We start from the raw sequence: 19,655 nt of genomic DNA, 5'->3' as shown, positions 1-19,655 counted from the left end.
GCAGAGGCCACCCCAGGGGCCTGTGCCCCCGGGTTTCACAGGAGTGCCTCCAGCCACCGTGGTTTTGCAGGATAAATGGGCTCTGGCCCATGGAGCAGATGTTAGGGTCATGTTTCTGGCGAGTTGGCTGGTGCACAGAGAATCAAGTCTTTTGTGATAAGATTAGAGAGATTCAAGTGATTGAAATGTTAGATGAGACTGGCTCAAAAAGATTTCATCCCATTAGGAGCCAAGATCCCAGCCTTGCTGGATGGTTTGGGCTTGGATTTTTTTTAATACTGGGCAGGGAAGTATGTGAGGTTTCAGCTGACAAATATGAAGAGTCACAGATGCTGCTTGTGCTCAGAGATGCGAGGGCTGGGATATTTCCCTGAATAGTTCAACCCAAATATTGCTCTCTTTGGTATGGAATATGTCACAATTGTCCCAGTCCACTGCCACCTCCCCTCAACCCCCTCATTGTAACAGAGGGGTTGTGGGTATTTTCCTGGCTGAACTCAGCCCTTCATACCCCAAAATGGGTTCTTGAATTAAATCAGGGAAGAGCAGCTGCTCAGCTGAGCAGCTCAATGCCGCTCCTGCCTCGTTTCATAGCAAACTCCTGGATCCTATTGGAAACCCCATGCATTTGGCATTTTGACCAGGGAAGTGTTTATTGCTGCAGAGGTTCTTTTATTCCAAAGAGCCCTAGAAATTGATCCCACAAGGAGTTTCTGTCCTTAACAGCAGCAGAACAAGGCAAGTTCCATGTGCTCCCGGCCAGGTTCTGTGCAGGGAGGGTTGGAGGGGAAGCAGGATGACCCCCAGCCAAGGGCAGAGCTGCTGGTCGCACTCTAGATCTTTTCTGGAGCTTTTATGCAGCAAATGTGTGAAACTCCTTCAAGGGGAATGTGACTCCTCATTCCAGAGTGTCACTGTGGGCCTTTCCCACTGGCTCAGAGATTGTCGCACATGTTGCTCCATGACTTCTGAGCCAAGGAGAACCTGGGGGTTTTCCTGCTTGTTATTACTGGGGTTTTGGATTGTTTATTTTCTCCTTTTAACCTGCAAGTCCATCGAGTGTTGGTGGTGTTAAGCTGGTTTGGTCTGATCTGGAGCATCTCAGCCCGGCTGGCCTCCCCATCCCACACTGAGAGGACCAGCTCCTCCCAACAGCCCCAGTCTGCATCTGGTGCTGGGGTGGACGGCAGCCACCCTCCATCTAGGAGGAGAAATAATCCTTCTCCAGGTGTGATGGGACAGGACAACAAGAGATTAAATCAGAGTTTCTCCTCTGTGAGCCAAGAGAGGCTTCCTGCCTTGATCCCAGCAGACTGGAGTGGAGCCAGCACAGCCTCCAGGATAGTTCAGGGTTATTTTTGTGAGCTTTTTTGGTGTATTTTCTCTCTTCTTCTGTTTTCAGCCGTATTTCCTTGTGCTGAAAATAGATGTGTGGTGAGCTTAGGAGAAACCTGTCCAGGTATGGCAGACTCGTCCCGTGCCCAGACCTGGGGGAAGCAGCACCTCTCCCAAATCACTGTAAAACTGAGGATGTCATGCTTGCTTTGCCATCTCTGTGCTGAGTTTTCAGAGTATCTGACCATGCTGCTGCCACGCCACTGCTTTGTCACCCACCAACACCCACGGGGCTCGAAATTCTCCCTGGCTTCCATCTCTTCTCCACTCCTGTCCTTCTCATCGGGGGCACTGCCCAGGGCTTCTCAGAATGCTGCTCTCCAGGCCTCTGGAGAGGCTGGCAGACAGCATGGGAAGCCTTTGAAAAAACATAATCCGATGCAGATGAGCAAAGCACGGAGCGCTTTTCTGCCTGGGTTGGTAGTGTAGCCACTGAGGGACTGTAGGAAGGGAAGGGTCCCTGCTCTTCCCAGAGCTCCAGCTGCCCCTTTCAGAGCAGGATGTGCAAATCCCAGGCTGAGAACTGAGTCAGCCATGGCTGCTCACCCTGGTGGTGGCTGAGATGTGCCCCAGTTGGACCAGTCTGAGCCGGTGGGACCTCCCAGTATGGCTCCAATGAGCTCCCTGGCAGCTCTGGCTGCCTCAGCACCAGCACGCCAAAGTGCTGATGGGGATTGCAGGGGCAGCAGCTGAACCAGCTCAGGGGCATCAGACCCTGCAGCAAATTGTTCCAATCCCCCTGCCTGTCCTTCCCAAAAGGTGACACCATTCCCAGCAGAGCCTGGATGGGGCTGGTGCAGCCCAACCCACGGTGGGAGGGAGGGAGGGCTGTGCTGTAGAAGGAACCAGCCATGAGTGGGAAGAGGAGCCAGCCGGGTGTTTCCAGGCCTGGCTGCACTCTGGGAATGGTGCAGGTCAGAGCTCAGTGTCCATGAGCAGACCTTCAGAACCGATGTTGTGCAAAGGACAACCCAGAGAATCCTTGAGGTCGGAAAAGACCTTAAAGATCATCAAGTCCAGTTCCTGAAAAGCCTCCCCTGCTTCCCCACATCTGCATATTCCCATCCCCTGCCCACATCACCATGGTTGGCTGGATCCTGCCCTTGCCTCCCTTTCTGTTGGAGCTGGTTCCTGATCCCGGCGGGTGCTGTGCCATTTGCTGCGTAGGTTCCTCTGGCAGCGTTTGCTCATTCCAAGTCCACTTTGGAATCGCTAACACGCATCTGCTCTTCGGATTTTCCTTTTTTGTTTTGCTCTGATTTCCACATTGAAAATGGGGCCATCACGGGAACACTCTCATTTTACTGTTATTTTTTTTAATTTCCTTGATTTTTATTTTTTACTCCCAAGGACACAATTTCGAGCCCTGAATTCTTCTCTTCTAACCTCCCTACTTTCATTGCAGATCTTACATTGTAATTTATTTTCTTTTCTTGTTCCTTCTTTCTTATAAAATGCGCAACGGTTGTGAATTTTAGTTATTATTAAATGAGATTCTTTTCCTGCTGTCTTGTCTTTTAGGTATGCTCAGCCACCCGCCCATCCCCGTTTCCGAGCTGGCTGAACACACAGAGCATCTCAAAGCTAATGATAACCTGAAATTATCCCAAGAGTATGAGGTATGAGCAAGAGTGAGTGCTGTGCATGGGTTTGCAGAGCCAGGAATTAGGGAATTCAGACAGGCCTTCATCCAAATAAACAGCTTTGTTTTAAAGATCTGGTTAGCTGAAATTTAAAAGGTATTTATGTATTGGAAATTTAAGTACTTGCTGAGCACTTTGCTGGGTTCAATTCCAGCTCATAAGAGCACAGAGGTTGGTCCATGAGCTGCTCCTGTCCGGTCAGCAGAGGCTGAGCTCCCTCAGAGAAGGGGGATGCAGTCCTGGAAGGTGACTGCTGGATGGGATGGGATGGGAGCTGTCCTTGGGGTACCTGTGTCTTGCTGCAGGACAGGGAGGGGACCAAAACAAGGACTGTGACACCCAGTTTATACAGCTGAGGTTGAGTGAGATGAGCAGGGAGTCCTCCACAACTGATGCCATCAGCAGCCACGGAGCTAAAGATTTGTACTTCCTCGTACATGTCATGTCTGAGGGGTTTGTGCACGTTTTCCCTGCCCTGGTAATGTTTGATTACCCAATCCCAGACTGGGCTGGAGCCCATCCAGTGCCACCCCTGCCATGGCAGGGACACCTCCCACTGTCCCAGGCTGCTCCAAGCCCCAATGTCCAGCCTGGCCTTGGGCACTGCCAGGGATCCAGGGGCAGCCCCAGCTGCTCTGGGCACCCTGTGCCAGGGCCTGCCCTCCCTCCCAGGGAGACATTTCTTCCTAATATCCAATCTAAAACCTCTTCCAGTTTAAAGCCCCTTATCCTATCACTCCATGCCCTTGTAAAAAGCCTCTCTCCACTCTTGGTTTTGTTGTCGAAAGACATCAAATGCCCTGGTATTTTTAGCCTAATAACGAGTCTAGACTGCCTCGGTCTGTTTGCAGGCAGGGAGCGAGTGGATGTTTTCCAAACAAAGGGATGCTTTCTCCCTGTCCCGACTCCCGGATATCACCGGGAGCGGCTCCGCGCTGGCGGCTCCGCACCCGGAGCGGGGGTCACGTCTTGGAGAAGGCGCATTTTGCTCTGCCGGGGTCCCTCCTCCCATGCTGGGGCACGGGGGCAGCAGCAGCCCGTTCATGTGCTCCATCCAGATTCCAGAGGCTGATTTGCATAATGCCATATCCCGAGTGCCCTGGCTCCGTGCCAGCCCAACCTCCTCCAGTGGGAGAGCCAGAGCTGAACAAACATCGCTAATGAAGTGAAGGCGAGGCATGATTAGAGGGATGGAGAGCAAACAGACACATTACAATAGTATAAATACCCATTAGTTAGGAATTCTCTGCAGCCAGAGTGCAGGAGCACAGTTTTATCAGCTGGTTTTGCACCACGCTGTGCCCGCGGAGCTCCAGGGTGGGCACAGGCAGGGAGGGCAGTGGGGCCGGGCAAGGGCCAGCTCAGAGGGGTGGATCTGGGATCTGGGACCCTGTCCCCAAAGCGTGGTGGGGAGAGGGAGAGCAAGCAGCAGGAAACAGCTCGGCACATTCCTGCCAAGCCTCCAATTGAGGCAAACCCCAAGGGCTCTGCAAAATGATGAAGGAATTAAGCCCTTGTTTTATTTAATTCTCTGGCAGAGGATTTAGAGGTAAACGTAATTAACCTAATTTCCATATCTGGGACAGCTGGACTTTAGAGAGGAAAAAAACCCGACCACCAAACCTGGCATAAATCACTAGGACAGGCAGCGGGGCTTTTTCTCTCCAGTGCATTTCATTGTTTATTCCTTCATCCCTTCTGGGAAAAATCCATGTTGATTGAGTGTCCTAAGGCCGGGGTCCTTACCCCTGTTTTGTGCTAGGGGATGCACTCCTGACCCTGCCAGGCTCCTGTGGGGCTTCGTCCCCATTTGCACTGGGAAACTTTTGGTGCTGAGTCCTTGTGGTCCCAAGCAAAGCTGTTCCTGCTCCACACAGAGCAGCCCAGTCCCTTCCTGCTGCCCATGAATAGCTTTTAATCATAGAGTCACAGAATGGTGACTTCTTTAGGGTCAGAAGGGACCCTAAAGCCCATCTCATGCCACCCCCTGCCATGGGCAGGGACACCTTCCACTGTCCCGGGTTGCTCTGAGCCCCATCCAGCCTGGCCTTGGGCACTTCAGGGATGGGGCAGCACACACGGTCATAAACCAGCAAAGCTGGGTTCTTGCGGGATGCACACGGCGATCGCTGCGCTCCTCAGCGAGACCTGCAGAGCCACGTGGAACAAGCGCTCAGAACTGGATTTGCTGCTTTTCTCCTCACTGACTCTCCCGTTTCCTGACCCCTGCAGTCCATCGACCCCGGGCAGCAGTTCACCTGGGAGCACTCCAACCTGGAAGTGAACAAGCCCAAGAACCGCTACGCGAACGTGATCGCCTACGACCACTCCCGGGTCATCCTGCTGCCCATCGAAGGTACGGGGCATCCCCACTCCTCTGGGCAGTGCTGGGGTGGAGTTCCTGCAGGGAACACGTTGCACACGCTCTTCTCTCATCTCTATTTATATTCTTCTCTTAACGTCTCCCTGGGAGTTTGGCAAGCAGGAGATACCTCTGTAAACCAGGCATTTGTTAAATTCTGGTGACTGACATATTCCCCTGGAGCTGCAATCCCTCATTTGAAGGGCTGGTTTATCAAGAAACTGCCTTCCCTTTGCTTGGAGATGCCTGTTTGATACATCTCTGACTAACAGGAAGAATTCAGACCACGTAGGGCTTTAGAGGGAGCAGGAACAGGGCGGCCGGGAACGCGGAGCGGGGCTGCACAGGGAGGAATGGGAAGCGAGCACAGGGCTGGTTGTACCAATGTGAGAGGCAGCAGCCGCAGAGATGTGGCCGCTGAGTTGTACAGGCATAAAAATCACTTGATAGCAGCTCCTGCTGCAGCCCTGGCCCCTAAAAGGCTCAGGATAAGAAGGGGTTAGTGTGAGCCTGACGGGTCATAAATTGTTTCCTGAGCTGCTTATGTGAGCGATGGTGCAGTCAGAAAATTTACATTAAATTTCACAACTCGTGGCTCTTGACAGAGCTGCTCCAGTGCACGCCAGGATAAGAGGGGCTTGAGATGGAGTTGAACAGGGCACCTGCTTGGGTTGCTGCTGCCGAGATAATATTGGAGTTTCATGGGCTCAGGATGTGGCTGTGCCGGGTGGATAAAGCATTCAAGGCCAGTCTTGCGTTGCCAAGAGCTGATCATCAGAGCAGAGAGGATGTGGGATGTCCTGGTAACTGCCTGGTGAATGCAGAGGTTAATTCAGAAGCCTTTGAGACCAGGGAATTGCTAAAATAATCTCCCTGTGCCACAGTAGCTCCGAGGGGCGCGGGGAATGGGGAGAGCTGAGGCAGCAGCAGAGAGTGGTGATTTGCCAAAAAACTGCACAAATCTGGATTGCTCTGGTCTGCTATTAGAGGGCTTTCAATGTTTCTCCTTGTGAATCTGGCTGTGTTCTGCCTTGGTTTAATTCCGAGATTAATATTGTATGAGCCAAGGAAAGCAGAGACTTTAAAAAGTTGCTTTGTCATTCAAGGGAAAGGAGAAGAGCACAAGTGTGGGAGTGAAGGACACTTGGGCTGGTCTTGGATCTGGGGCTGGATGCAGGCAGCAGTCCCAGCTCTACCCAGGGCTCCATGAGGGACCAACAGTGCAAGGATGATGGGCCAAGGTTGAATTTTCAAGCATCTGAGAGGTTCTGACACATCTTGGCTGTTGTGCCCCTTCCTACCAGGCTCTATTTTGTGCTCAGGGCTGGAGGATGAAAGGAGCTGGAGAAATTAGTTTTGTTGCTTTCTCTTTGTTTTAAATCTGGATTTGTCAAGGCTGCAGATTGTCACTGGCTGCTTGGTCAGGAAGAAGTAGTGGCTTTAATTCTGTGACTTCTCTGAAGCTGGGCCTGTCACGCAGCAAAACATTGCAGGAGCTCATGGCCACCATTTCAGATGACACAGTGGACCCCAGGGGGCTGGAGAGGAGATTAATTCTGGAAGCTCAGCCTTGATCACGCTCCTGCCGTTACAGCCACATTCTCTGCCTCCTGAAATTTCAGACTGGGAAGGAGCAGGGGTAGGGAACCCTCCAGAAATTTAATCAAAAGCCATTTCTTCAGAAGTTCCTGAGTGCCCTTGAGGACGGGCAGGCGGCTCTGGGCTCGCCCCTCGCCAGCAGCAGCAGCCCCAGTTGCTGCAGCCCAGTTCCCCACTGCTGCTGCTCCCCACCCTTGGCTCCCTGGGAGACAGGAGGACTCTGCACCGAGTTAATCGTGGGTTTGCAGATCCTGCCAGCCTTGCCAGGCGCTCGGCTGTACTCGGGAACAGCCAAACCACCCCGGAGTGCGGCTGCTCCGTGCCAGGCGCCGGCTCTCTGGAGCTGAACCTGGGCAGCACCGCGTGCCAGGGGCCATTTTAACTCCAGAGCAGCTTTCTCGTGCCATGTCCCAATCAACCTCTTCACTCTGGCAGTGCCTCCTGCTCATCCCAAACCCTCAAGCAGGGACCCAGGCAAGCAGCTGGAACTCAATAGCCTGTAACTCATGCAAGTTTAAAAAAAAAACCCACTCTTTAAATGACAGGAGGCAATTTACAGTGAGTCAAAGCCTGTGATTTCAAAGCCTTCATTGGCTCAATCAAGCTTGGTTTTATTCTTTACTCTGTCCAGCTGTAGCTCAATGCCTGGGATTCGACTATGGGCCACACAGTCATTTGCTGCCTGGGCTTGGGGTGGGCTGGGACAAGGACTCAGGTCTGTCCTACTGGACACTGGTGCAGCAGGTGCCCTGGGCCAGGGCTTTGCTCCTGTTTAACACGAGTGCAAACACCATGGTTTCAAGGCTTGATATTCGGTCTCTTGAATATCTTTTGCAAGGAGTTACTGTCTCCCTGCAATGCAGGAGCTTGAGCTGGGAAAACCTTGCCAAGTGCCTGTGTGATTCTGACCCACCAAGCCACAAAGGCTCTGGTGTTTCTGCCGGGGACTTCTCTCTAACAGCATCCCTGCAAAAATCTCCTCATGCTTCCAGCTGTGTGAAGTCCTGTGCAATTCTCTGATTTTTGCTGATTTGACACAGGAATTGTGGGCAGTGATTACATCAACGCCAACTACATCGATGGGTACCGGAAGCAGAACGCCTACATTGCCACCCAGGGGCCTCTGCCAGAGACCTTCGGGGACTTCTGGAGGATGGTGTGGGAGCAGCGCTCAGCCACCATTGTTATGATGACTAAGCTGGAGGAGAAATCACGGGTAAGATGCATGAGAGAGATGACTGGTTAGTCATAATCCAGGGGGATTGGAGGGGAGGGTTGGGGAAACAGCAAATCCCTTTGATGTGCAGCCAGTGGGGGATTTCTGCCTGCTCTGACAGCACCCTGAAAGTTCAGTGATTCATTGCTTTTAAAAAAACAAGCCATTCACCCTGGAAAGCTGCAGCCTCCTTGGCAACTCCAGGAGAAGAGGCTGCTGGATCCCACTGCATGTCTGTCTTGGAGTTAATCATGTGGCAAGTTTCATACTCAGTTCTCTTGTTTAACAAGCCCCAGTACATTCCCTCTAATCTTCAGGATCATTCCAGTCTGTTGTCTTTGGGATTGATGTGTCATCAAAGCCTGTGCTTAGTCAGTAGGAGCTTTGTCTGATGGGTCTGTCCCTGTCCTGGTGCTCTGCAAAGACACTTCTTGCACCTCTCCTTGCCTTTGCCACCTGCCCAGCTTCACTGGTAGCAAGGCAGTTTGGGAATGAGCTTCCCACCACTGAAGGGTTTGTCCCAGCACTGAGCCATCCCTCCTGTCTTGCAGATAAAGTGTGACCAATACTGGCCAGGCCGAGGCACGGACACCTACGGAATGATCCAAGTGACGCTGCTGGACACCATTGAACTGGCCACATTCTGCGTCCGAACGTTCTCCCTTCACAAGGTGAGCTGGCTCCTGCTCCCGTTTTCCCTGGAGATGGGCTGTGGCACACCCTGCACACACAGCACAGGCAGCTTTGGGGTGCTGGTGCCCCCCTGACCCTGGCGCTCCCTTGTCCTGCAGAACGGCTCCAGTGAGAAGCGCGAGGTGCGGCAGTTCCAGTTCACAGCATGGCCTGACCACGGCGTGCCCGAGTACCCCACCCCGTTCCTGGCCTTCCTGAGACGGGTGAAAACCTGCAACCCCCCGGATGCTGGTCCCATCGTGGTGCACTGCAGGTACAGCTTCCCTTCCCCTGGCATGGGGACACCTGCGAGGGAGGCGGAAGTTCAGGAGGGTGTGGATTTACCTGGGAGACAGGGATGGCTCTTAGGTGGATTCCCAGGCAGCATCTGAGAAGGAAACTTGAGGATTCCATTGACCACAGCATTTTCTGAGATGATGAGGGGTGTAATTTGTACCAAATCACTCAGACCAAGGGTTCCAGACCAGGCTGGACAGGGCTTGGAGCAACCTGGTCTAGTGGAAGGTGTCCCTGCCCGTGGCAGGGGGTGGGGCTGGATGAGCTTTAGGGTCCCTTTGGAACCAAACCATTCTGGGATTTGATGATCTTGTTAAGCAATGGGAAGTGCCTGGTGCTGTACCAGTGTCTGGTTCTGTGTGGTGGAATTGTCTCTGGTCACAGTGAGAAAGGAGGAGGATCAGGTGCGACTTTGGAGAGTGTTTGGGGTGTTTGGGAGGCAGAGCTGCCTCAGCTGCCCAAGGTAGAGCTGACAGTGACTGACAGAGGGTTTCTGAGTGCTGCAGCCTTTCTGATAATGCCAAGCTGAAGCCAGGTAACATTCCCTAATTCAATTCACAACCCAGTGAGGAATCTTTGAAGTCTCAGTGCAGATAAATCCCTGTGTTCCTCAGGAGGGTGTGGAGGAGCTTGTGGGTTCCTGGGCACTGGGGGAAGATCTGAGTTGTACAGGCTGCTGGGGAAGCTAATCCTGCCTCTGCTGGAGGATGCCATTTTAACAGTCTTTGTGAGGAGGCAACTTATCACTATCCTTGCACATGGCAATTATTGTGCACCTCAGAAAATGAATAAAGAGCTGTCAGCTCACAACCAGCTCCCAGATCAGCTGCTAAATTCTTGCCAGAGCTCCAGTCACCTGCTTGGTTCAGGTGTTAGGGAGTCTAATTAACAGAGATCAAGGGGGCTCAATGAAAAAAGGGACAGCACTGGAATGGTGAAAGGAAACCCTTTATTAGCAGTGGCACAAGAGAGCACAGAGCCCCGCTGAGGCGTAAATGCCATTACACACAGGTCTGATGTCACCTCGCTGCACAAAAACATTGAGGGAGAGAGGTGACGCACGTTACTTGTTACATCAGTGGCTTTTCAGCTGCTGAGATCGGAGAGATTAAACAGGCTTTTTCAGCCTTCAGATCGTGCCAGCCCTTTGCTGGAGCCTCGGGCTGCCACAGCTGTGCCCGGCCTGGGGTGTCACAGCGGAGGGGACAGGGGACAGAGCGGTGTGGAGGGGACAGGGGACAGGGGACAGAGCGGTGTGGAGGGGACAGGGGACGCAGCGGTGTGGAGGGGCGATTGGCACCTGCCCAGTGAAGGCCAAGCCAATCCTTCACCTCCCTCTCCCCTTGTCCCGCCAGCGCGGGCGTGGGACGCACCGGCTGCTTCATCGTGATCGACGCCATGCTGGAGAGGATCAAGCACGAGAAGACCGTGGACATCTACGGGCACGTCACCCTCATGAGGTCCCAGCGCAACTACATGGTGCAGACAGAGGACCAGTACAGCTTCATCCACGATGCCTTGCTCGAGGCCGTGGCCTGCGGCAACACCGAGGTCCCGGCTCGGAACCTCTACAGCTACATCCAGAAACTGGCACAGATCGAGGCCAGGGAGCACGTGACGGGCATGGAGCTGGAGTTCAAGGTGAGTGTGGGTGCTGGGATGGGGCGGCAGGGCCTGGGCAGGGCTCGGTGGTCACACGGAGCCTTCATCAGGCAAGTGGGACCTTGCTGCCTCCATGTGGGAGGTAATTACTTCACTGAGTCACGCAGTTCCCAGGGGAGACCTGCCGGGCACCACAGGCAGCTTCCCTGGTCACTCCAGATCGAGACTGAATTTGCTCCCTCTTAAATTGGAGGGGTTTTTAACTTTTTGAGTAGTAGTAGTAGTATTTTCTGGAAGTTTTGCTTAGGGAAAGGCCTCAGTCTCTGTGCCCCACCCCAAAAGCAAACCCCAGCAGGGCACACGGAGGGGTAGAACAGGGAGGGCAGGTAAAGGGGGCTGGCACAGGGTCAGGAGAACACTCCAGCTGAGGGAATGGTTTGTCCCTCTGCCCGCAGCGCCTCGCCAACTCCAAGGCCCACACCTCGCGCTTCATCAGCGCCAACCTGCCCTGCAACAAGTTCAAGAACCGCCTGGTGAACATCATGCCCTACGAGACCACCCGGGTGTGCCTGCAGCCCATCCGCGGCGTCGAGGGCTCCGACTACATCAACGCCAGCTTCATCGACGGCTACAGGTACGGCCGGGGCCACCCGAGCTCTGTGCCCCTGGGGCTGGGCCGGGCCCCGCACGGGGAGTCTGGGCTGGCCCATCACCTGCACACAGGTGCCAGAGGTAAATCCCCCTGCAGACCCAAATCCAGCCTGCTGACATTTTCCCCGTGGTCTTAAATTACTGATCCCCTAAAGCAGCGCAGCCCTTCTCCAGCTGCAGGTCCTGAACACAGAGCATCAGTGAGGGGTGGATTTTGCTGTTGGGAAGTTTCCAAATATGGATTGGCCTTTTTATTACCTTTGTGATTTGGGGGCATTGCAGTCCCCAGAGCTTCCCCCCAGAAACTCCAGCCCTGGGAGCTGCAACCCTCCATGGGTGGGTTTGGAGGGAACAAAGCAATTCCGTGTGCAAGTTTTCCTCCTGTCCAGGCGCACCAGCAGTGCTGGCCCCAGCTGTGGCACTGGGATTTGGGCAGCCTGGTGGTTGGATTTTCCCCTTGGAAGTGATATTTAAGGAAAGCTTCACCATCGGCTCTTTTTTTTTTTTGACCACTGGCATGAAAGACACCCCTACCCCTTTAGACCTTGTGCTGTTCTAGTCCTTCCCCAGCATTTCCATTTGCTCTCCCACTCTCCAGCCTTTCCATGCATTTCCCAAAGCTTCTGCCCATGCAGTGCTCCTGCCTGACCCCCCCTTGCTTTGGGCTCCCCCAGGCAGCAGAAGGCCTACATTGCCACGCAGGGGCCGCTGGCAGAGACCACCGAGGATTTCTGGAGGATGCTCTGGGAGAACAACTCCACCATCGTCGTGATGCTGACGAAGCTTCGTGAGATGGGGCGGGTGAGTGGGGGCAGAGGAGGGGCTGGCAGGGGACTCCTGCAGGACAAGGACTCACAGGGACCTGTCTCTGCCCTGGGCAGGAAAAGTGCCATCAGTACTGGCCCGCAGAGCGCTCGGCACGGTACCAGTACTTCGTCGTGGACCCCATGGCTGAGTACAACATGCCCCAGTACATCCTGCGGGAGTTCAAGGTCACGGATGCCAGGGTAGGTGCTGCCGTGGGCTGGGATAGGGTGGTTCAAACTGGCAGAAAACAGGGTTTGGTGGGCTGGGCTGAGGTGTCCACACTTTCTCTGGGATTTTCAGTGGAGGAGAGCTCATAAAATATCCTGGCTGGAGGGGACCCACAAAGATCCTCGAGTCCAGCTCCTGCACAGAACAAGGTGGGGGTCGGGCTCTGCTCCCAGGACAAGAGGAAACAGCCTCAAGCTGTGCCAGGGGAGGTTCAGGTTGGACATCAGGAGGAATTTCTTCATGGAAAGTGTGGTCAGGCAGTGGAAGGGGCTGCCCAAGGAGGTTTGGAGTCTGCATGCCTGAGAGCTCAGTTGTGATCAGGAACAGAACACACACACACAGATTGTACTGGAATATTTGTTCTTATAAATTGAAAGCTGTTTCAAACCTCTTTCACCACCGGGAGTTGCTTTGTTAGAGGTGTGCCTGGCTTTGGGGATTAGTTGCAGCTTATTTGAGGTGAAAGCAGAACGTATTTCCCAAAAAAAGTTGATAAAAACCTTGCAAAGGTTTCTCTGCACCCTACAGAAAATGAGCACTTCTGTGGTTGGAAGAGGAGCCACTGCCAGTCATGTTCAAAGGGACAAATTCACTCCAATAATCTTCAATTCAATGTCAGGTTTCTCATCCAAAGGAGCATTTCAATACCTTCTCAAATTTCTGAGGCAAACATAACCCTCCCTCTCACAGCTCAGTCTCCTGCTTTTGAGGTTGCCTAAGTATTCCAGAACCTGATAATTCAATTTGCAAGGTTGAGGAGGAGGATGCCTCATCAGTCCTCATAGAACAAGATTTATCTTCCTGTCAGCTGTAATTCTGACACTGTGGCAAGTCTTTGTGAAGATTGATAGAGAGGCCAACACCTCACCTTGAACGTTCCTTTGCTGAAGACTCCATCTGTGCTGTCTGCAGTGGTCAGAGCTTTCAGCACCTGCCAGGACGTGGATCTGTGCTGACAGGCTGAGTCCAGGAACGTCAACTGCAACACAAGCAGCTCTGTCATGGTGGGGCTGGATAATAAATACGTGTGCACTTGACTACAGCACTGAGTTGCCTCAACTTTTCATGCCCTTTAACAAGCTAGCAACAAAAATAGGGGGTGTTTTTTGCCTTCTTTGTTTTCTGTCACATATACAGGGTGTTTTACTATTCCTGTTTTGTCCCCCCAGGACGGTCAGTCACGAACTGTTCGTCAGTTCCAGTTCACTGACTGGCCAGAACAAGGTGTGCCAAAATCAGGAGAAGGTTTTATCGACTTCATTGGGCAGGTACACAAGACCAAGGAGCAGTTTGGCCAGGATGGCCCCATCTCTGTCCACTGCAGGTAGGCTCATGGACACACCTCATCCATCTGGGGATGTGGAATTAAAGGAAGGAATTAAAATCCAGATGTCTCCCCCCTTTCCCACTGCATCCTTGCAGGGAGATTTCTTGGGGGTGTCAGTGCCAAACACTTGATTCTGCCAGCCAAACTCGTCTCCCTTCAGCCCTGGCCCTGCCCACAAGGCTTTTGACCCTTTATATTTGGAGGAGAGGTATGAAATGCTGATACTCTGAAGGAGATGAGAACCACAGTGTTATTTACAGCATATCTGTAAAATATCTATAGTATTTCACCTGCAGAATTGGAAGTACTTTTTACCAGTCTCAGCCCAATTTATACCTCCAGCATTGCTGGGCTGTGTTTGCTGCTAGCAAGAATTGTTCCTCCTTACCCATGGGCAGGACAGGATGATCCATTCTTATTAAAATTATTTAATTTCAAAAGCCCAACATTACATATGAAGAAAAATTTTTCCACCACTACCCAAAGCTTTTAACTTTTTCAATTTGCCTTTCTCAAACGTTTTTTGGGTCACACTCTGGCACTTGGGTTATTTCTGGATATCTCTCCTGGAGGACTGACCCAGGCTCTGCACTTCTAACATGTTCACAGCGCCCAGCCCAACCCCACCCCAACCCCAGCATTTACAGGAACATTTGAACATTGTAGCCCACAACTCCCTGTTTATTTCCTCCCCTTCCTGCAGTGCTGGTGTGGGCAGGACTGGAGTGTTCATCACCCTGAGCATCGTCCTGGAGCGGATGCGCTACGAGGGGGTTGTAGATATTTTCCAGACAGTGAAGATGCTGCGAACACAACGACCTGCAATGGTGCAAACAGAGGTGAGGGGGACCCTGTCCTGTCCCAGGAATCACAGAATGGGCTGGGTTGGGTTGGGTTGGGAGGGACCCTAAGACCCTCTCTTTTCACTCTCTTCACTATCCCAGGTTGCTCCAAGCCCTGTCCAGCCTGGCCTTTCTGAGCATTACCAAACCCTCACCTGGGGTCACTCAGCAAGCCCAGGCTGCACTGCTGATTTCACCTAAGAAATACAAAATTAATTTTAAAATATTTAAAGTGCCTATTGTTAGAAAGTCCCTTAGAGATTTCATCCCAGTCTGGAGCCTCGATTCTTATCCAAGAACAAGAATCTGGCTGTGGGGCTGACAGGAGAGTGGGGGATGTTCAGTACCTGAGAGGCACAGACATAAAGGGAAAGGCTGGAACTTCCCTCTCCCAGGAGTTCTCATCTCTTTGAGAATCACAGAGGTTCCTGCTCAGCTTCGTGCTGTCTGGAGAGCAGGACAGGGATCCTGAGGAGCCAATTCCCACCTCTGAGGCTGCTTCTCTTTGCTGTTGGCAGGATGAATACCAGTTCTGTTACCAGGCAGCTCTGGAGTATCTGGGAAGTTTTGATCACTATGCAACATAAAAAGCCATCGTTGTGCAGACTCTACCAACCACTTCAGTCCTGGAAGGCCTCTTCTGACCCAGGAGGAGCGCTTGAACTTACAAAACTGACTCAGAAGAAGTACCTTTTCATCTGGACAATGCATCGGGAGCAGGGGGGAGGATTGGAAGGAACACCCCTTCGGGAACTCCATGTTGTAACCTGGCGCTCGCAGCGGCAGCTCGGGAGGGCTGCTCGGAACTGCTCTGGAACCTCAGGTGGTGTTCGCTGGGGAGGACGGATGGACACGGGGAAACAGATCCAACAGCTACAACACACCTTGGGAAACGTTTCTGCTGGAGAAGGGAAGGAAAAACCGACTTTGGTTACATCATTAGAGTTCAGTTTATTTACTAATATAGTTGGCAGTCTTTAAAGGAAGTCACTTGCAGAATTGGAGGTGTTCTGTGAAAGAAAAGGAACTAAATCTAAATACTTAGGCAAACTTAGGGTCAGGAGTTCTTCTAGCTGGAGTCTTAATAACCTCAGTATCAGCATTGGGATGATTCTGGGCTTGCAGGCACCTTGCAAACAGCATTCATGGGATGCCCCTGCCACGCCAGAGGTTTTATAGCTCACATTTTGAATACTTGGAACATTCCTCATTTCTTCTAATTCCAAAATTTATTTTTTAGGATATTTAAAAGGATAGAGAAAGAGCGAGAGTTACAACCCCCAGAGCTGGCTGTGGGGGGTGGCCCCCTCCCCTTGCTTGGGCTGGGGTCTCTGACTGCTGGGTCTGGGCCCGTTTCCAGCCCATCTGGCTTTCCTTGGAGCAGGGTGGGACACCCCGGGAAGAAAGGCAGCCCCTTCCCCAGGCTCTTTGCACATTCACACCCCACTGCTGCTGTGAGCAGCTGCGTCCCCCGTTCCTGCCCAGCAGAATGTCCCTGCCAGGAGCCCCAGAAGCACCTACAGAAATTTGTTTCCAATATCCAGCTGGTTCCTGGTGCCAGCCCCTCGCCTCTGAACTCAGCAGCTCTCGGGAGCTCCTCTCAGGACTGTCCCAGCACCACAGCACTCCTTGCACAGCTCCCACGTCCCACTGTCCCCAACATGCCCCAGCTGTAAAAGAACTGGGAAAGATCCAGGAAGGTGCATCCAATGGCAAATACTGTGAGTGGCTTTCTTTAAAGTATTGATGTAACTGTAACAAGTGACATTACCTTTTTTTTAAATAGTGTATTTTTTCCTTTTTTTTTTTAAAAAGACAAAGAATATCAGTCAATGAATTTAAAAGAAAAATTTGCTTATTTGTTCATATTATGTTCAAAGACAGTCTATTTTTTCACTGTAGAAATGTTACGTGTAATGGCTGTGATATATAAAAATGCAGTGCAAATTGCTACTTCTACATATTGCTTTTCTACCATTTAAAAGGTTTAACTTGCTCATGTAAAAACAAAATGTCCTTTCTGGATTTTTTTTTTTTTTTTTGGGTTCTTTTGTTTTAAATCACAGACCTATCCCACATCCCTGGGAGGGTAGGGGGGCAGCAGGGGAAGGGGTGGTGGCAGTGCCAATTCCCTCCCCTTCAGCTGTGGCCATACAGGGCCAGGGCTGAAATGGGAGATTCATCAACACCAGAGGCTTTTGCTGACTGGAGACAGAGATGTGATTTCGGAGCCTTGACACCCATCAGGTGTTTTAACATCCCAGGTGTGTTGCAGGTACCAGCCTAGCCTTTCTCTGTGCTGGTTGTGGCTCCAGTGCCCAGGAGTTTTCCTGCAGCCATGCACAGAGCACAGGATATCTGAGAAAAGCCACCCTGCCCCAAACTCTGCTCACCTCTGCCCTTTCCACTTTTTTTATTTTTCTAGAAGGGGTAATCATGGCCATCAAGTGCTGCCCAGAACCCCCCACACAACCCATTTCCTGTCTTTAACTGAAAAAAAGAAAAAGAAAAAAAAAAGAACCGACTGAAAGGCTTCTTCGAGATTTTACTTATTTGTGTGAAAGTTGCCCAAATTTCTAAGTATGTTGCAGCAAAATCTTACTGGACAAGGTGGGGGGAGGGGGGAGGTTTTTTTCTTTGTATGAGAGCAAAGTGCTGTTGCTTTCACACTGTTATTTCAAACTGAAACAGTAAGTGGTTTTCATACCACGGTGTATGTAGATATATTGACTTTGTATTAAAGGAAGATTGTCTGAACGTGCTGCAGCCCTGTGTGTGTGGGAGGGGCAGGGCCGAGGCAGCTGCTCTGGGCAGAGACTCCCAAATCCGTCCTGCCGGTGCCCAGGGCCAGGGAACAGTTGCTCTCCCTCTGCTCTCCCTCTGCTCCTGCTAAAAATAGGCACCTGTACAAGCCAAACATGTGGCTGCAAAGAAACAGCTCGTTTGGGGAGCTTTGGGCCCAAAAGTGCAGTGCCACAGGCACGAGCACGAGGGTGTTGCTGGTTCGGCGATGGATGAGTGGGGGGAGCTCAGCCTGCACCGGGATCCACCAGAAAGGTTCTGCCCACCTGGGGGTTTTACCCCTTGGGGGTGGTGCTGCTGCCCTGTCCGTGTGTGCCTGGTGGGGCACAGGGCTCAGATCCCTGTCCCTGCTCCGGATGGAGCCCAGAGGGAGGAGAATGCAGAGCCACAGGCCAGGGACTGGATGGGCTTTAAGGTTCTTCCAACCAAACCATTCTGGGGTCCTATGAGCTGCTGAAAACCCCTTGTCCCACTGATCCAGACCTAAGCCAAGCCAAAGGCTTTCCCAACCCTGGCTCTTGCTCACAGGTAGGCCCAGCCCAGCCTGAGCTTCCACCTCACCCACCTTAGGCCAGACAGGAGCACGGCTGGGAAAGGCTGGCAAGGACACGGGGGTTTGGAGAATGACAGAAGTGGTGGTCTGGGATCCTTCCCTCCCTTCCACAGCTCCCCCTCTCCCTATGGGAGACTGACACCACCAGCAGCAGTTTGACTCCAGCTTAAAGAAAAGAACAAAAAATTAATTAGCAAGTTCACAGAGAACCGTGATCAGCATCAGGTGCTCTGAGATCCCAGGGAATGACATCACCTCCAAAATGTTGTTGCTCCATGTGAGAGATGGAGTGGGGAGGGAGCCAACCACACATCAAACAGCAACAACCCTGATGGCACAGGAAAAAAGAGAAAGGAATAAACCCCAGAAATCTCCTGGTTTATAACCACAGCTCATGTACGTGTGTCCCTCCAGGCAGTCTGGGAATAGTAACAAGTTTTGACTTCATAATCTGGACTCAAAGGAAATTTGTAGCACAAGTGGCTCCACAGCTCAGCCACAAGACACAGGCACCTCCCCAGCCTCACATCAGTGAGGGGATTTTTGATGCTCACTTTATGTTATCATTGAAGAATAGAAAGGAAAAGCTGATTCTTCCTCTGTTTCTCAGCCTTCCCCTCCCTGCCTCCCTCCCTGCCTACCTGCTCCCCTGCACTCCCAGCACTGCTATTCCTGTCTCTCCATGACGATAATCATTCCCATCACTGCTCTCCAGGCTCTTATTTTGGTTCCATCCTTTTCTGAGCTGGCATGACCATCCCTCGGGTTGAAATGCAAACCCCTCACAGAACTGAAATAAACCCCACATGGAGCACAGGAAGGTGAGTGGCAAAGAGAATTGGAACAGCAGCTGGGAACTAAGTAAAGCTTTCCAAAAATCCCAACCAACTCTGCAGGAGGCCAGTTAGGGAAGCAAATACGGGATGAAATCTTTTCATTGAATCATGGAAAATCTTGAATTGGAAGGGACCCACCAGGATCATCCAGCCCAGCTCCTGGCCCTGCACAGACACCCCAACAACCCCACCCTGGGCATCCCTGGCAGCGCTGTCCAAACGCTCCTGCAGCTCTGGCAGCCTCGGGGCCGGGACCATTCCCTGGGGAGCCTGGGCAGTGCCCAAGAGTGAGGCTCACAGGGAGCACTCCCAGGAGAAGCTTCTGGAATTACATCCCAATTATAGTTTTTGAATGCAACAGCCTGACATGGGGATTAATAAATGATAAAGCAAATGATAAAAAAAATAACAAATGATTCCTGACTCTGGGATGTGCATGGTATGCTCCGACTGCACCCTGGTGCCCCTCCCAGCTGCAGAGGGCAAATGAAACAGGAATTCTTGCTCCAAGCTCAGTCTCTCCAGGTTTGCTGTTCCAGACAGCACCAGCCTGAAACCTGGCACGGGGCTGAGTTTCATTTTAATTAAACTAAGTGATGGCCCATTGATGCCCATTTGCAGCTGGGGGGGGGAGGCTCTTGTTCCTTATTGATCCCAGGGTTTTTTCCCTCACTCTGTCTCTCTCTTCTCTTTCTCTCACACGAGCTCCAAATGACAGCTTTGACAGCGACTTTATTAGAGATGTGAGCAGGGGTGGAAGGAGTAAATCATTGCAGGTAATATTTTTACAACCAGAGGGCTGTCACAAGGGCTCCAGATCTAC

At 52.0% G+C, this 19,655-nt stretch overlaps 1 protein-coding gene across 18 annotated transcripts in view; it reads left to right on the top strand.

The window, feature by feature from the left end:
- Positions 1-17,398, top strand: part of PTPRS (protein tyrosine phosphatase, receptor type S) — a 148,252-nt gene extending 130,854 nt beyond the window's left edge. For all 18 annotated transcript variants that reach the window (XM_017742499.1, XM_017742500.1, XM_017742502.1 and 15 more), the window contains 12 exons: positions 2,917-3,014; positions 5,271-5,394; positions 8,040-8,215; positions 8,767-8,886; positions 9,007-9,161; positions 10,540-10,825; positions 11,242-11,420; positions 12,112-12,238; positions 12,319-12,444; positions 13,642-13,796; positions 14,503-14,638; positions 15,160-17,398. In XM_017742499.1, the coding sequence (XP_017597988.1) occupies positions 2,917-3,014; positions 5,271-5,394; positions 8,040-8,215; positions 8,767-8,886; positions 9,007-9,161; positions 10,540-10,825; positions 11,242-11,420; positions 12,112-12,238; positions 12,319-12,444; positions 13,642-13,796; positions 14,503-14,638; positions 15,160-15,228 (1,751 nt within the window). In that variant the 3' untranslated portion in view covers positions 15,229-17,398. The remainder of the gene's footprint in view (positions 1-2,916; positions 3,015-5,270; positions 5,395-8,039; positions 8,216-8,766; positions 8,887-9,006; positions 9,162-10,539; positions 10,826-11,241; positions 11,421-12,111; positions 12,239-12,318; positions 12,445-13,641; positions 13,797-14,502; positions 14,639-15,159) is intronic.
- The last annotated feature ends 2,257 nt before the right edge of the window (positions 17,399-19,655 follow it).

The sequence above is a fragment of the Corvus brachyrhynchos genome, unplaced genomic scaffold, assembly GCF_000691975.1.
Source record: "Corvus brachyrhynchos isolate BGI_N302 unplaced genomic scaffold, ASM69197v1 scaffold158, whole genome shotgun sequence".
In the NCBI taxonomy this organism is placed as follows: domain Eukaryota; kingdom Metazoa; phylum Chordata; class Aves; order Passeriformes; family Corvidae; genus Corvus; species Corvus brachyrhynchos.
Note: the sequence above shows the minus strand (reverse complement) of the source record. Positions and strands in the feature narration are given on the sequence as shown.